At 36.4% G+C, this 17578-nt stretch overlaps 1 protein-coding gene across 1 annotated transcript; it reads right to left on the bottom strand.

The window, feature by feature from the left end:
• Positions 1-9260: 9260 nt before the first annotated feature.
• Positions 9261-17336, bottom strand: LOC121324014 (rho-related GTP-binding protein RhoH-like). The gene is made up of 2 exons (XM_041265397.1): positions 17069-17336; positions 9261-10956 (listed from the first exon to the last, which is right to left on the bottom strand). The coding sequence occupies exon 2, from the start codon at positions 10753-10755 to the stop codon at positions 10183-10185; it is 573 nt and encodes a 190-aa protein (XP_041121331.1). The 5' UTR covers positions 10756-10956; positions 17069-17336; the 3' UTR covers positions 9261-10182.
• Between the last annotated feature and the right edge of the window lie 242 nt (positions 17337-17578).

Genomic DNA, 17578 nt, shown 5'->3' with positions numbered 1-17578 from the left:
AAAAACCTGCAAAACAGGAGACCACCATATGAGCTACACAAAAAACACTTGTTACTTGTGTAGTGTAGTGTGTTGTATTGTTGGGTGACATACTTACCCTGCAGCTCAAGTGCTGGGCAGACTCCTACAGATCATCCTTCTCATTGTCCTTCTCCAGCAGCAACAGCTTATGTTCTGCTTGTAGGCCAATTGGCAGACAGCTAATCTTCCAATAGAAAAACAACCCAAAGCATAAAATTAAGTCCACTCTGGAATTCTTGAAGAAAATGAAGATAAAAATTCTGGAATGGCCTTTGTAATCACCAGATCTCAATCCAATAGAAATATTTTGGAGTGATCTGAAAAAAGCTGTAGCCATGCCTTATGTATCCAATCTGTCTGAGCTGAGGGCCCAGATTTCACTTACAAGATGTAACAATCAAAGCAAAAGGTGGATACACTAAGCAGGAGTGCCAGTGCTATTGTCAGGAATGAATCCTTTAAATTAAATAAGTTTGTATTTTGTGACCGTCTTTAATCTATTACATTGAATAGTCTAATAAGCTTAGGATGCCAATTATTTTGTCTGTGACTGTATCTGGGGCCCCTTTAAAGAGACCTGGGTTTAAAATGACTGGATAAGTACACCAACCGTCAACCCTTTGTCTTCTGGGTTGAGCTCGCCTCACAAGGCTCATTTTGGAACTGAATGGACCAAGCACATTTTCCTTTATGTTAGCCATGGAGAAAACTCATAAAACACAGGTTACTGCATGAAAATCTATTCATTACAGCACAGACATTCAACCAAATCAACCAAGTGTGTGGGCTACTGATTAGCAAGCACCTATTAGTGTGCACTACTTTCAGTGAATCTAAACAAATTGGTTCACAAGAGATTTCTGCTACTGTAGAGCTTATTAGGTATACATCCCCTTTGTGGGTGAGCACCATGTGAAGCATATAACGTTTTTTAAGTGTATCTGGCAGGGTTTGTATTTTGTTCAGAAAATAAATGAAAATGCATTCTAAAAGCCTGTAAATACAGCTACAGACAAAGCTTGAAGCGATGTGATCTCAAAGCACCATGGCAGTTGCGAGGCCCTAAGTATCACAGGTGTTTCCTGTGTAGAAAAAAAAAAACCTTGTCTGTGGTCTGGCAGTCAGGGTTTACTCATCTCGGTGCAATATACAAATGAGTACATAGAGAGTACAGCAATTAAACCTTGATATGTTTTTTAATGTGTTTCCGTACTGGTAACTCTTACATCTGCCATTATATTCAGTTTATTTTACTTTCTTTGTTTTAGTTAAGATGAGCCTTCTCTGAGTTGCAATGTCTCATTAACAGTGACGCTCTGTCAAAGGCCGCAGTGAAGCTAATTATTTGAGGCATATCCCTGATAGAAGTTGACCTTGGTAAAGGCATAAGGAAGTGCAGTAAAACACAGTGAAGGCAAAGTAAAGTGTAGACAAGCATGGTACAGACCATTCAAGTATGGTAATGTATACGGCTGGGATAAAGGCACTTATGATATATCCACAAATACTGGGGTATATCTAATTGACAGAGCACTGCATTTTAGCACTGGCACAGCACAAGCAATGTGGAACAGTGACTTAAAAAATTGTTCATAGGGGGTGATGTTGAAACAAATATCACAAGGTTAATTAACTATGACTGCTAACATCACTGAGGGATATAATGATGAATGATTGAGCTGAGGCCTCAAAACATAACGCTATAGCTGCCCATCAGTAATTAAGCATGCAATATGGGCACATATGGGCTTCAACATCGCCAAAACAAACATAACTATTGTTAATGCATAAAATAAGTATAAGAAAATCATGGTAAAACAGCAAAAGTGTCATATAATTATACCATAGTAAACTTCTGTATGGGTTGGCCTGCATTTTAGTTCTGTTGAAATTGGTCTCAGGCAGCATTCTCGTCAGCTACTACATATTACATAGTGTCAGTGATTGGAAATTCATTCATACTTCATCGTCCATAATGAGAGGTAAAATAGTTAATATGAAACTTGTACCTGGGAAACAAAGATATTTAAATAATAGTATTTTAATTGTTATAGCTAGTATATAAACCTGCCTTTCTAATGAAAATATAAATTTTCTCAAGTTACCTTAAAGCAGGAATAATATTTTAGAAAAAGTAATATCTTCTTCGGAACAAAAGATGATGCGAAGCAAATTGGGGACAAACACAAGCTGCAAGGTAATGCGTGGCACGAACACCTCCTCGAACGGCCTAAAAAATGTGAAACTCTGGGAAAAAGGAACCAAGAAACAAAGAGGAAGTGACCTACTGTGACTAAGCTGACTTTGAAGAAGTAATTGTGGCTGGAGAATCATTTTCCAAAGCGAAGTATATGCGACATAGTCTACGTGTTGACGCGAGTGGCGTCAGAGTTTTCATTGAGAACTCACAAACTGTCAGTGATGTTTCACTACAAGTTTTAAATGATGATATGGATCTTTTTATTCACTTTTTTTTTTTAAAAAAAGGCCCCAAATGCCAAGATGTCATTTTTCTGTGACGTACAATATACTCTTGTGACTAGGATTTTATCCATTATGTGGATATAAAAAAATGATTCTTATACTATATCAAATCTATAACAGTTCTTCAAATGAATAATTGTTAACCTTTCTAATGATTAAAATGCGGTTTTCAAACTACTTCAAGATTGTATTTCATTCCTGGTATTGCAGTTTTAGTAGTGATTGCGTGTGCATGTGGTTATGGCATTTCAAAAGTGAACATGTGAATGTGTCTTACAGGTTACAAAATCTTTCTTGGGTTGATCAACTTAAGAAAAAGTCATATTCTGAATTCATAAGGAGTCTACAGAACAGTAATACTTTGTACTCACAGCATTCTTCCATTTTATGCAATGAGTAAATTATATCTCCAATTCAACTTGTTACATCCACATTGAAAAAAGTGATTGGTTACTATGAAGAAGAACCAACATGTGGAAGAGTTGTAATGGCTTCTGGGTACTACAGTAATGTAATTAAGGAATTAAAGAAATGTGAGAAGATCAATGTTTGAAAATTTTTAAACATCAACCTTTCTACAATTATACATGTATTACATCCCCCAAGTATAATCTCTGTAACTCTTTTCTGTTCTTTTAGTTTAATATTTCGCAGTGTTGATGCCTTGGATAATGCTTTTTGTCATTGTCTCTTCCAGGTCTTTGTTTAATGAAACTCCTCTTCACATTGTTATGACCAGTCTTGCAGGCCAAATCAGTCCTTTGTTAACTCCTCAATTATACATTTTTTCCTTTCTTCAATGGCGATTCAGGCTAATATAGTTCATTTTTAAATCCTGTTAACAATATTCAGGCTTTCTTTCAATTATTGAATTGCTGGGGTGTTTAGCTGAATTTAAAGGAGAGATTTAATTTTTTAGTCTTTGTCTGCTCTCTCCTTTGTCTGGCTGAGATATTTTTCTTTCTCAACTTTGGGCTTTTTTTCAAACTTGCACACTGTGGCAAAGTGGTGAATACGTGCAGGTGAGTGCAGTGCAGAGTGGATAAATGACACAGATGATGATATACAGGCGCAAGGGTGTTTATTAAATGAATTCAATGTCCAGAGCCTTATAGCAAACCTGCAAATAATAATAATGTTGGAAGTGGTACAGCGGCGTGTATCACTTCTAATTTATAATCCCACGGGTTTGACCCATAACCCAAAGTCCAGTTCTTTCACCCACACAAAACACAAAACACAGACACAATTCCGACAGTGCGTGATTTTAGTGCTTGTGGTGCAAAGAGACGGTTCCTGTAGTGGAAAGGTGAGTGGTGATATTCGGGTTTTACGCTGGCCTGAGGCTGCAGCTTCGGATCGTGCTCAGTAGTCTTAGTGAAAACAACACAAGACAAACAGTGTTAATACACAAACAAGCAGGACACCCACGGTTTCGGTATACAAACAGGCTCCTTCTGGGTTATTTAGCGTAACCATCTGCAAAGGAACAGATCACAAACCCACGCCCCCCTATTTATACCCTCGCCCATGACCCCTAGGTTAACGAGTGCATCCGCTCCTCCAATCCTCAGATGCCAGGCCGTTTACCGTCAGGGTCAGTGCGCATGGGTGCCGTAGCTCCTCCCCTTTCCTAAATGGCCAACTTTCACCTACCCTTCGGAATAAATTGTCTTGCCATTTGTTTAAGGTTACTCTGTTCCTTCTTTCTAGTGCCCTCACCGGTCGGGAAGGAGATCTATCACCAAGCGTCATTCGATCTCTGTCACACACACATATCTCATTATTTCAATAAAAAGATTGTAGTAAGGTACCCATATGTGGCAGGGCAGAAGCCCTACCAGTGTAATATGTGGGTGTGTGTGGGGAATATTGGGTTGGCAGGGAAGAGGTTAAATTCTTCCCTGCTAGAACACATGTGGGAATGTGGTTTGGGCCAAAATGAAATACTTGATCATTAATTAGGCTGCAGCCATGTGTATAAAAAGGTAAATCATGGGTGTTAAGTTAGTTAATGTTGGTGATAGTGTTGGTGATGTGAGCTGTGCTGTGGTGGATTGAAGGGTATATGTACAGTAGTTTTTGTTGGTTGTTCAGACCATTTATTTTTGGCCACTGTGCCTTTTTGTTTGTTAGCGTGTTTTGTTTTTTGTTCGTGTTTAATTAAAGTGTGCAATAGCGCTTAAACATGCAGCTTCTTGTGTCTGAGTCTCTCTCCCTGATGGAAACAAACCTTGCCAGTGACGTTACCCTTTCACATCACACCATTTGAAATTTTAAGGAGTCACTCAGCGGGCCTCAGTTTTATTACTCGTCTGCAAAGTTACCAAGCTAGTAATGATCTCTAAATCAATTTCTTGTTACAATTTCAAGGTGTTGGAGCAATTAAAAAGATGTTTGACCCTTTAACTACTTTTATGGTCCTGCATATGTATGTATTGTATGTATGTATGTATTTATGTACAGTGTGTATGTATGTATTTTCAATGTTTCTTTTTTCATTTATGTGACATCTTGGCGAAGAAATACTGTAATAAGATATTAATTCAGAACTGCAAGACTGAAATATGAGCAGATCTTGTCTAATTTGTTTTCTCAATTAGGTAAGATGCTAGGGTCTATTCAATTGAGAAATATTGAATCTAAAATGTTATTGATAAATAGATACAGAACAAACAGAAGTAGATCTGTTCTTATTGCTTCTGTGAGACATGTGGTCTGGTGGGTAGAATAAGGGGCTGAGGTGATTCTGAGCTAGTATCACTACTCAACCTTTGACTCATATCTGTGGGAGGTCTTTTGACCTTATTGTGCTTCTAACTTCCCAGCAAGAAAACAACGTTGAAGGAGCTGGACTCTGCTGGAAATATGATTTTCAGTCAAACATGTGCTATGCTGGAGAACACAGTACATACCCTTTCTGACTAACTATTATTCATCTAAATTGTATTAAATTCTGGCAAGTACACAATAACTCATACAGGCCATTGTAACTTACATTAATATACCCTAAAAGGAATATCCATGTCCAGTTCATTACTATTGAATGAGTGGTTATCAATATATATCAAAAGTAAGCGTTATAGGCAAAATAATTCCAGTGAATCTTCCATAATATGAATTATTATTTTGCAGGTATGACATTTACTATATAAAGGATGTATACATTATGGCATTATGGATCACTCCTTACAGCTATTTCAAAGCTGCACTTCCACCCCACCCCCACATTCTACTTCAAGAGTTCCCATGAAGGGACATAGCGACATTAAAACCACGTGAGTCATTGGAAAAGCAGTGTTTGGTTCTGAAACACTGAAATATCAGATGCCAGCAACCAAGAACAGAATTGGGACTTACTTGCCTTTTTTACGCAAAAGAGTTAACATGTATTTCTATATTTCTAGGCTGTTTTGCATAACTGTATTGTATTTGGCTTCTTTAAAGGAATAACATAAATGTTATCTGGGCGACTAAAAAAATGCAAAAATGGAAGGGTTAACATCATTGCTGAGATGTAATGTACTTCTTTGTGGTTTGCCAAACCGCCCCAGTGAAAAGTAATCCTTCCCCTTCAGTGGTGTGACTACCTGCCACGTCATAAGCGACTCACTAAACCATTTCCTGCCTGAGCTGAGCAACTGGCCTAAAAAGCAGGGGAGTGGTTTGACAAGTTTGTATGATTCCAAAAAGTATAGGCGTTTAATTACAGCCTTCAGGTTTGTTACATGTTGCGATTCACTCTACTGTGCTTAACACTGTGCGACCATGGGGCAGGAGCTGGTGCATTCTTGGGAAGGGGACTTTTTCAAGGAGACAGGCAAACACTCACTATTAATTAAGATCATTTTATTAAAACCTTGAGGTATTGCAGTTGAAACTGTCCTCTAAAACCATAAAGCTCAAATGTAATATGTTACAAATTATTCTAATTCATATATAATGGAAATGTATTTTGTTGGTCAATAAGTAGGACTATTATCCATACCTTTAAACACTCAGGGCCACATTCTCAAAGCTCTTTACTGCAGATTGAAATTAGAACTTTTAATTTTTTCAAACAGAAAAATGCATTCACTAAATCATAAATAAACCATTCAGACAAACTATGTCCAAATGATGATTTGGAGTAAGTATCTTTGAGAATCTAGCTCTTAATCACAGGTTATTCAGTATTACATAAAAGAAACATAGTGGTAAAATGAAGCAATCGTTTCTAATATAAATACCTTACACTGTTCACCAAAATGGCACGATTCCATAACCAAATCCTGAAATTCACCACACTTAAAACAAAACCTGTTGACCAATTATTGATTAAAGTAAAACTTACAGTGCACAATGAATGTTTAGGGAACATCAGCTTTCAATATCAGTGTGTACAAATACGTGTAATAGCAGGGGGATGGGGGATTACCTTTCTGCGATTTTTTTGGGGCGGATGGATACATTTTATACAATTATAAAATCCATGTAAGTAAATAATAATACTAAAGCATTTTTTTTTTTAACTTACCTTTAATGCTACACTGGCAATAACACACACCAGAGTTTGCAGTCGCTGTAATATATCACTTCTCTGGCGTTTAAAATGCACTTGGCTTCGCTTCAGATCTCATCACACTGGTATATTGAACGACGACTGCACACCCTGTGTTATTTCTGACATGATACACGCAATATCTCTAAATGTACAACATAACAGAGCAGCCCTGTCCTCCTATGTTTCATTGCTCGACACAATCCCTCTCTAACACAAACAGGCATACTATTAGTAAATCGTCTTTTTAATGTCACATACTTATTTGTGCCACTGAATTGCAGGACTTTGAATGACAAATCTTTTAATGTTGGTTGTTCACTTTTTAGCATGCCTGCTATGGTTTCCTTTATTTGCTTCCATAGTGACTGCCACCACCAGTACTTCCTCACTGCGCAACCCAACCAGGATGTGTGTAGCAGAGCAGTGCCCCCGTGTCCTTTACTGCACATTAAGACAAGGCTGAGTAGCATCAGCATTCAGGATTCTATCAGACATTACATCTACTCAATACACGTTCCACAGCTAATAAACCATTTATCAGCATATATCCAACATTAACAGGCTGAAATATAGAACTGACAATCTGAGTGGCATAATGTCCAATACATTAATATTTGTTTCACGAGAAAGCATTTTTAAAGTTTAATTTTAATGTAATCCCTTGCTGATTAATAAAGCTAGCATATGGGATTAAATTACATATGGGAGTCTACCGGCACTGTTGTGGTGATGCTCTCAAAAAGGTGATTTTTCTTACATTTTTAACCTCTTGAATGACAAAGATGGAAAGGGACAGTAATGTAATGTAACACATTATTGTAAACGGATTAGATTTTTCAGTAACTTGTAACTGTAATACTTCCTTTTCTGACAGGTAAAGAAATGTGGTAGCTATCAAGGAAAGGGGATCTCTTTTGGCTGCTGCACCCTACTTGACTAATTACAATTTTAAAATACAATAACTGTTGAAAAAACCATGAATATGCAGGACTCCATGCAGGGCAGAATCAATTTCGGGTAATCATTTATTAATTACTTCTAGTTAATGTATATTAATAAACTGACCAACTGCATAGCCCTAGTATTTCTTTCAGGCATAATTGTACTGTCCGTTTTACATAGAGAATTGAAGAAAAATTAAAAAAAAAACAATACAAAGATGATGCTTTAGAGAGAGCATTTACTTCCCTGGTCCTCAAGACAAACACACTTTAAATACAAGTACTAAGCATGTGTTGCTTGTTTCGTATAACTAACTCACACAAATACTTTTTTTTCCAATTCTAGGAGTGGTTGAGTGAGGAGTGTTCTATAATTTTTAAATAGTCTAGAACTCTCAAAAAGAGATAAAGAAAGAGATGGAGAAAAAATGAAAACATTGGAAATAAATGCATTCCATTGCAAAAAATACTGTAAAAAAAGCTTGAAGGGGAAGTAAAACTGAATGCTGAAATTAGAAATCTGCTGAAGATTTTGAACAACAGCAAAATACCTATTGCAGGTTCTTTTAACTGCTTTGTAGCTAAATAACTTCATCAGCTCTTTACATTAAATTATGTTTCCCTTTTTACTTTCACAGTTTTGGATAAACTTCCTGTTGAATTAGTAGCAAAACCTCAGTCAAAAGATTTAGTTTGATTATGCGAGTCATGCTGACGAAGCAAAGTAGTGTGTAACATTTTTCATGAGTTGCATAGACTGTTATCTCTTCTACTGTTGTTAGCTTTTTTAATGTTCATGTATATAAAAAAAAACATTGAAACCTTTTCCACTGTATTTAAATTCTATTAATGGAAAAATGTACAGCAGCCCCTGAAATCACATGTTAACATTTAAACATGCATGGACTCAGAATATATAGTTGTGGCAGGGCAGAAGCCCTGCATGGGTAAATAATCTGTAAATATGAAAGTGTGTGTTAGATATGGCAGGGCTGGAAATTAGGATTCCAGCCCTGGTTGTCTTGGGTGTATTTGTGGTGGTGGTTGGCAGGGATAGGGTTAATTCCTATCCCTGCAAAATACATGTGCAGAATGTAGCCAGGTGTTGATTGAATTATTAGTTCTCAATCAACCCTGGCCACATGGCATTTAAGGGAGCTAAAGAGCAGAGAGAGAGAGAGAGAGAGAGAGAGAGAGAGAGAGAGAGAGAGAGAGAGAGAGAGAGAGAGAGAGAGACTGACTGACTGACTGACTGACTGACTGACTGACTGACTGAGAAGACTGTCTGTCTGAGAGTACTGTGAGTACTGTGAGTACCCACCACTTTTTTATTTATTTTTTTCCAGTTCAAGCACTGATTAAAACAGTATCCAAAGTCAGTATTCTGAATTGCAGACTATAGTGCTTGGTAAGGCCCTAATGTCACAGTTCACCTGCAAATGAAAATGCACAAAAGCAACTTAAGAGAGAGATATGCAACTGAAATGTTTGTTTGAAAACCTCACCGTGATAGCACTGCTTGGGTGAGGGTTCCTCTGTTTGTTCATTCTTTTGGTATGTGATTGTTTTGTTAAAACCTTTATTTTGCTCTGTGAGCTGTGTTTTGTTTTCTTATTTTTGATTAATAAACCCGCGCAGCAACGCTTAAACTGCAGTTTTACTGTCTCCGAGTCTCTGTCCACCCAGCCACCCTGTCATGATAGTAATAAGCTATTTTTTCTATTCGAGTTTATTTAAGTTTTTTTTTTAATGATTATTACTATTAAAAATTATAAAACAAAAAAAGTAACATTGCCAGGTAAATTAGTTTGCACTATATCACACATGCTAGTGCTGTTATTCCTATTAACAAAATTTCAACAAAGTACATAAAACTTGATGCAAAATGTCACTATCCTCAGCTTTACATGTGTAATGTAAATACATAGTTTGCACTGATACATACTGTAGTTGTGAAACCAAAGGTGTATATAAATTAAATAGAAGCTACAAGTTTGATTAATAAATTATAGAACCAAATACTGAATGTCCATAGAATTCATTAGCTGAACACCTCTTGTTCACTGTCTGTGTATACATTTCCAGATCTCAAAGTGAATTAGCCCACAATATAAGTGAAAATAAATTGGCATGTGCCTATCTTCAAAAAAGGCCAGTTTTATTATTTTCAGTAGCTGAAACAAACGGGTAACTTTAAGATATTTTACACTGGTGTATGTCAAAAAGCTTCCTTCTGGTCTGTTTTTTGGCTTGGTTGACTGCAGTGCGAACAGCACATTCAAAAACCTGCTGCACCCCTCTGTTGCTGAGTGCGGAGCACTCCAAGTAGCCTTTGGCTTTGATATCACGAGCCAGTCTCTTGCCGTCGGCGGGGGTGATGCAGGAGGCGCGGTTTGGTCCCATTTCCCGCTGGTCTGTCTGGGTAGCCACCACCAGCACTGGGGTTTTGGGCAGGTAGCTCCTGATCTCATTGATCCACTTGTTCCGAATGCTCACAAATGAGGTATGGTTAGTCACAGAGTAGCAAATCAGAACCACATCAGCCTGCTGGAATGACAGCGGACGGATTCCTTTAAAGGCGTCATTCCCTGCGGTATCCCACAGCCCCAGACTGATTTGTATTCCGTCCATGAAGACTTCCACACCTGTGTTCTCGTACACTGTAGGCTTGTATAAATCTGGAAAAGTTTCACTGGTGAATCGCACCAACAGGGCCGTCTTCCCTACTGCAGTGTCACCCACCAGGACACACTTAATGGAGTTCATTTTTCCCGATAGTGCCGATGGCACAGTGTCTCACAGGGCAGATAAGCCTTCAACAATCATGAGACTTCTGTCTGTTACCGAAAAAAAAAAATGTCGCCTGTTTTGACTTCCTTCTCTGCAGAACGTCAAATCCTTGTACTCGTTAAAATAGCAGCCACTTAACACATCCACAAATGTTTCTTCATACACTGAATCTTGATTCTATCAGAGACAAAAGTAAAAACAAACATATCAATATGTTAATAACTGGTGGAAGATGATAATGCAGTCCAGATTGGGGACCATGTTTAAAAACGTTTAAGGAGTACTTTAATTAATTAGATAAATAAAGTTTGCCATTCATGAAGCTTTTTTTACAACTGTTAAAAACAAGCATGGCAGTTTGATCTGAGAGAAGCCATTTCTTAAAACAGCCCTTAAAATTTGTGAATATGGTCTTGTATGTCTTCATTTGATTCAGCAACTGGAATGACAAGTTTAACTTCAATCACCTTGTTTAACAAAGATAACCGGAATATGGTTCTCAACTTGTTTCCTGCTAAAGTGTTGAGGGTTTTTTTAATATGCATCACGTTAACTCACAATCCTCCTACATGCCACCTACAAAAATATTCAAAAACAGAAAACCTGGGTATCGATTCATTTTAAAGTTCAACAGAATTAACTTCTACTTCCATTTTTAAAACACACGTGTACATCTGTGGCCAAAAGTTTTGCATCACCAAGAATTTTAGGATTGAGACATAATTTAAAAAAAAAAAATATTCATGTTATCAAAAAACTACAAAATAATATGGCAGCAATCTACCGGAATCCATAACAGTAGTACAGTATTTCATGTTAGATTTCGAAATGACCGTTTTTTTAAAAAGTTTCTGTTTTTTGTTAAGTATATGAAAAACTACAAAGCGGTTTTTAATTCAATATGTTAACGTAACATTATTCAGCAGGTTTCATTCAACTTCATGAAGCAGAATTTATAGGGTGATGCAAAACTTGGCCACAACTGTACAGCAAGTCATTCTATTTGAATGATCATTTATAGGAAGCCCTCACTCTGCCCGCAAACAAGTACTGTGATTGTGTGAAACTTCACACAACGAACCATCTAACTTCTCCGGTCAATTTTCAATGATATTATTCAATGACTTGTTTTGAAGCAGCCAGTTATGTATCCCAGTTAAGGATGTGGTGAACATCCAGGAAACATGCGTCAGCAAAACACAGGAATTATTATTCATTTATTCCATCCTTTAGGTGGGATTCTCTCTAACTCAAAGCTGTATACAGTCATTATGATAAGGTAAACTAGTACCGGTTTTACTTTCTTTAGGCTTATAAAAAAATTAAATCAGACACCAAAACAGTGAGGGTCCATGGTGACCGACAGAGCTAGCTTTTATGTTAACCCCCATGTGTGGAAATGTGTTCCTTCCATGGCTCACCTAATGATAACACCACCAGTTTATACAGGTTTGCTTAAAGAGTATGTAGAGGGGTTCCAACAAATATACCGTTACACGCCCCCCTGTGTTGCTACAACTGTTTAAATAATGGACCCATAATTTTTCTTTTAATTGTTAACATCCTGACAATTTTTTACACTTTTACCTTCAAAATCTGTTTCAAAGCTCTTTTCAAAATGTCCGCTCTAGTACACTGACAGTGTAAGGATTATTGCCCACATTGTCAAACAGGGAACACAGCAGTAACGATCCATGATGTGGTATTGAAAAAAAAAGCCAGAGCACTTGTTATGTTTTGTTTTTTTTAAATCGATCTTCCTGCAGTATATCTCAAACCTCAGTGCACTGGCGCAGCCATTTTAAAAAGTTGTCAGAATGTTAACAATGTAAAGAAAAATGACAGGTACATTATTTAAACAGTTGTAGCAGCATGTGGGGCTGTGTAACACTATCATCACTCTACTTACTCTTTAAGGTATACATTTTGAAAGTATGAATCGTAAGGGGGGTAATGATTGAAAAGCACAACTTTTCTCTACTAGGACCAAATAAACTGATGAAGGGGATTTTTATCTAAAATGTAACTTTAACAAAACAATGGCTGTGTCCGATTCCTTGGTCCTGGACAAGTTGAACGCGATTCTAAATGTCCTCAGACAGTTTTATCAAAATGTAAAGTGTTTCTAGAGTAACCATATGTAAACAGACATAATTAAGTTGACTAAGTTACATATACAGTGAGCAGCAAAAACAGAAATCTAAATATGAGCACAATTAAAAAATCTCCTAGTCTTCAATGTATACAAATGCATGTGGTCATGTGACGCGTAAGAGCTGCATGCAACTGTTCAGGAACACTTTTGGGAAATCAGTAGGCTCTCTGTAATTTCATAAAAGGTAAAATAGTAAGTGATAATTGTGGGATTATACCTTAACACAATGGCCGCACTGACCACAGTGTTGCAAGCAAGGGCATGACGATCCTGCAGACTTGTGCAACACATTGTGACATGCAACAGATGTGCTACAAGGGCCCAGCTCATACAGACGTTTAACATAATTCCATTACGAATTCAGATTTTAAAACCAAAAAAATACCTTGTGATGTAGTATTAAATCAGCAAAGTCTGCTCATTTCACCACCAGTTGCTATCTATATAAATAATAACAAAAAAGGAGCACTTGTGCGCACTGGAAACCCTATCTCTCAATCTGACCCAATACTTCCTATGTGATGCCAGTTCTTGGTGGCTTCAAAACTGTCTTGGCATCTAATTGTTCAGTCTAGTTTCTGACCATTTGATATTACAGAGTTCCTTTATTTGAACATTTAGTTTTAGTGATAGCTGGGTAAAGATGGTGGTTTCCAATCATTTTCAGAGACTAAAAGCCCCTGGCTACTTCACCTATAAACCCCCCCTAACCCTACCCACATCATGAGTTAGTATGTATTTGGAGAAGTGGTTGAAAGAACTAATTTGTTTGACTGAACTTGCTTCTGAACTCAATTTGCCTGAACTTGTTTTAAGACAACAACACATGGATAATAGGCACACAGTGCTGCTCATGAGCACTGGAAAAAAAATACCTGTTATTTTTAATTAAAAAAATAAGAAATGAAAAAAAAAAATGGTGGTGGTTTATTTTTAAGCGACTGTTTGTTTTTAAGTGGAGTGTGCAGGGGGATAAACATTCAGAATTCTAATAAAAGACGAGGCCTGCCGTTTGTTTTAAATGTTTACCTCCGAGACATTTTTGCTTTTTTCTTTGTTCTTTTCTGTGGTAATCTGCACAGCTGTTGTTGTGATGGAATTTATTTTTTATTTTTTTCTTAAACTAGTTCCTTTTTATACACTACAGAAATCAAAAGCTCGGCAGGCCTTGTTGTTTATTAGAATTCAGAATATTGACCTCCTCGTACACTTACACTTAAAAACACGTTATTGCTTAATTTTGCACCTTTGGTTTAAGGATGGACATTGGTTGTTGGTTAACAAAATAACGTGGTAAAATTAAGATAACTTACCACTTCCCTATCTATAGCTATACTATCTATTCAGGTTTCTTATCATACTATTGTCCTGTATCTTATTTGTAAAATAATTTGAAACTGGTAATAAATTCATATATTCACAATCTTGTTATTTAAAAAAAAAAAAACATCTCTAGAAGATACAATAAAATTTAAGGAAGACTTCCTTAACATTACATTAAACATTATCTTTAAAATACATCTAAAACAATTTCTTAATTCTAACTCACTTGTACAACAAAGGGGTCACAAAATGCTAAGTATTTCTTAAGTAACAAAGAGGCCTTTGAAGGCATTTCTCAGTATTGTGTTCTGTCTTGGATACATGGTGGAAGACAGGACTGATGCATACTGTAAGCATGAAACTTAACATTTTGCCTTCTGCTGTTGACTTTAAGTGTGCGGTTCCTCAAGGCTCTATCTTGGGCCCATTACTGTGGGCCTTTGGGGAATATCATTGGTGTGTCCATTTACTGCTATAAAGATGGTGCTCAAACTATTCAATAAAGCAACATTTGATCTACTGTAGAGTACAAAAAATAAGGCCATGATTCTTGGCTATCAGTATTTACTAAACAAATGCCTTTTGTTTTTCTGAAAGGTCCTGTTTGGATTGTTGTTTGTACCTGTCATGTTCTGACCTAATCGAATTTAAATTGAACAGCGCATCACGCCTGTCTTGGCTTCCCTCCTGGTTGTTAGAACCCTAACGGATGGATATAAAACTTGTTATAAAAAGGTGTGAGTTTTATACAGCAGTTCTAATCTGTTTTGACAAACTTTTTTTTTCTTTTTTTAGCAACCATTTAATTTAGCCATTAAAGAGGCATTGCAAGTCCAGACTAAATTAATGTCACACAAATAAAAGATAGTTTACAGTAAATGTAGATGAACTTTATTTTGAGTCTATTTTTAGGCACTGTAATCTTGAATTTAATACTATTTACATTTTGATGAAAGAACCTACTACTGCCAGCAGCCTACAGTATTTGGGCTTTATAATAACCCTGCCACTAGTTTAACATCAGGGCTGAAGAAAGAGAAATATTTATATTTTCTTGCCCTTGGGTTAAGAGACATGGAAATGCATAGTTATACAGAAAATTATATACAGTTAATTAGTTGAATAAGTCATACATAATTCTAAAAGATCTGTAATATAATATCTGTAATATAAAGTGCAACCAACATATCTATATTGTTTTCTTTATTATTAGTTGGGTGACAGAAAGTGTTCCTAATTTAGCAGTAAATATACTCATATTAAAAAAGAAATAATGAATGAGGTACAATGAGTATCTGTAATTTTCTGTTTACCAAGAGTAACTTAATAATGATTAGGTCATAAACGTAATAAAATGAAATGATACAAAATACTGGTAATTGGTAATATCTTCTAACAATCATAATTAATGGTCATCGTTGACTGCTTAGAATTTCTCAGTTAAGCTGTTTCCAAATGTAACTTCCTCTCTTTGTTTTTGAGTAATTGTGTCTAAGGGGTTCCATGTAAACACTGTTTAACGGATGCACCCGTTTTTTTAAAAGGCCAACAACATTAACGACAGCTGCATGAAGAAAACAAGAGACACAAAGAAGCTTCTGAAAAACAGAAGAGGGGACTTTCCCCTAATTACTTGTGCAACTTACAACAGTGTAGAACTTGTAAGGACTGGGTTATGTACATGAAAAGTGATGGTTGGGAGTATATCATTTACACCAAAGTTTGTCAGATACAGAATAAATAAATAATTGACATCAAAATAGATCAGAGATTGCTCTTTGACAGGCCACCACTGAACTCTATGTTGTAATCTATGTTGGCCATTTTATATTTAATTTATTTGGACCACCTGGCCTACCTTTGGATTGTCACCTAATTAAATAACAATGGAGGGCTGCATTTTGACAATCAAAATCAACAAGTGCCGAGTACACAATATCAACCTTTTGTTGGTCTTGTATTTCTAGTTCTATCCAAGCCAAGACGTAAGCATATTTCCAATTATATTTTAGAACGAAGACCACATTTTTAACTAATATACCAAGTACAAATACACACTGCCATTTTTAAAAACAGCGATGTCATGCAGTTCTGAGGAGGAATGGTCATGTTGTTCAAATAAATCTGTTTATTTGGAAAGATGACTGACAGCGCCTCAGGCCCATTTTATTTATGATTACTTGTAGCCTACTGTACTGTTTCCTGACAATAATTAGTTTCAGGTATCTAAAATGCGTATTCATTGTGTGTATAAATAATGTTACTTTTTATGGAAAAGGTTCATTAGTTGGCCCACCACCCACACACCTTGTAAAATAAAGCAACTGTGAAAACATTAGATAACACATTCACATCATTACAACAAGCAACAGACTAGCACTTCCCTTCATATCAAAGTACAGTGCCAAATGATACACAAACATACTTTTTAAGGCTATGCCTTCAAATTAACAGCAATAATACTTATTCAAGTTATCAATTGTTAAAACAGACAAAAAAAGAGCAAAATGTCAGCAACAAGTAAAGCAAACAGTAAGAAGCAAAGTTAAATCTGTAAGCTACGTCTATGTGTATGTTAATGGAAGCACGACCACATTTACTTTTTTATCTCCTTGTTTAGACAATATAAGATCATACTGAATCTTTTTTTTTAAAGTGATAAAAAGTGATAAAAGTGCACAATCTTATGTCAAGTCGCTTTTAGGTATTGGTCTTTTTTTTTTTAATTAATGTAATAGTAAACATCAAACTGAAAAAAGTATTAAAATGTGAAAACAGGCGTTAAGATCACAGACAACAGAATTGTCTTACCTCTCACACCGCAACTTCAGTGGATGTTCAGAATACGCAAGACACGGATGCAGAACTATTAAAAGAACAATTTTACAGTATCTTGCATTAAAAAAAAAAAAACTTTAATTACAAACGAGTCAATTAGTCGCTCTGTATTTTGCACTGTTTCTCCTCTTAAACTGCTTAATCCCATTCACTTTCAAACTGGAAGTTGTGATCTTTGTATGTCTGATGGATGTCGAGCTCATTCCACTGTCAACTTGTCTCAAGTACAAGAAAGTGAAACAAGCGCATGACGTTGCAGCATCATCCTCTCTTTGGGGGAAGGGGCTGTGTTATCCGGTGTATGAAACCTTGTTTAACAAAGGAAGCGGGTTTTGTTGAATATTACCCCCAACACATTGCATTTTTACTACCAGGATCACGTCCATAACCCCTTACATCGGCAGTTGTATAATGTGCCTTGTGTGCTGGCACGTCTTGAATCCTTTTGGATAATATCGACATCTACATTTGAGCTGTCAAATT

The sequence above is a fragment of the Polyodon spathula genome, chromosome 1 (assembly GCF_017654505.1).
Source record: "Polyodon spathula isolate WHYD16114869_AA chromosome 1, ASM1765450v1, whole genome shotgun sequence".
In the NCBI taxonomy this organism is placed as follows: domain Eukaryota; kingdom Metazoa; phylum Chordata; class Actinopteri; order Acipenseriformes; family Polyodontidae; genus Polyodon; species Polyodon spathula.
The sequence above is the reverse complement of the archived record's forward strand: the minus strand, read 5'-3'. Positions and strand labels throughout refer to the sequence as shown.

What these genes read in the sequence shown, in the direction of transcription:
- LOC121324014 (XM_041265397.1), bottom strand. Translation starts at nt 10,755, where the DNA reads ATGAACTCCATTAAGTGTGTCCTGGTGGGTGACACTGCAGTAGGGAAG.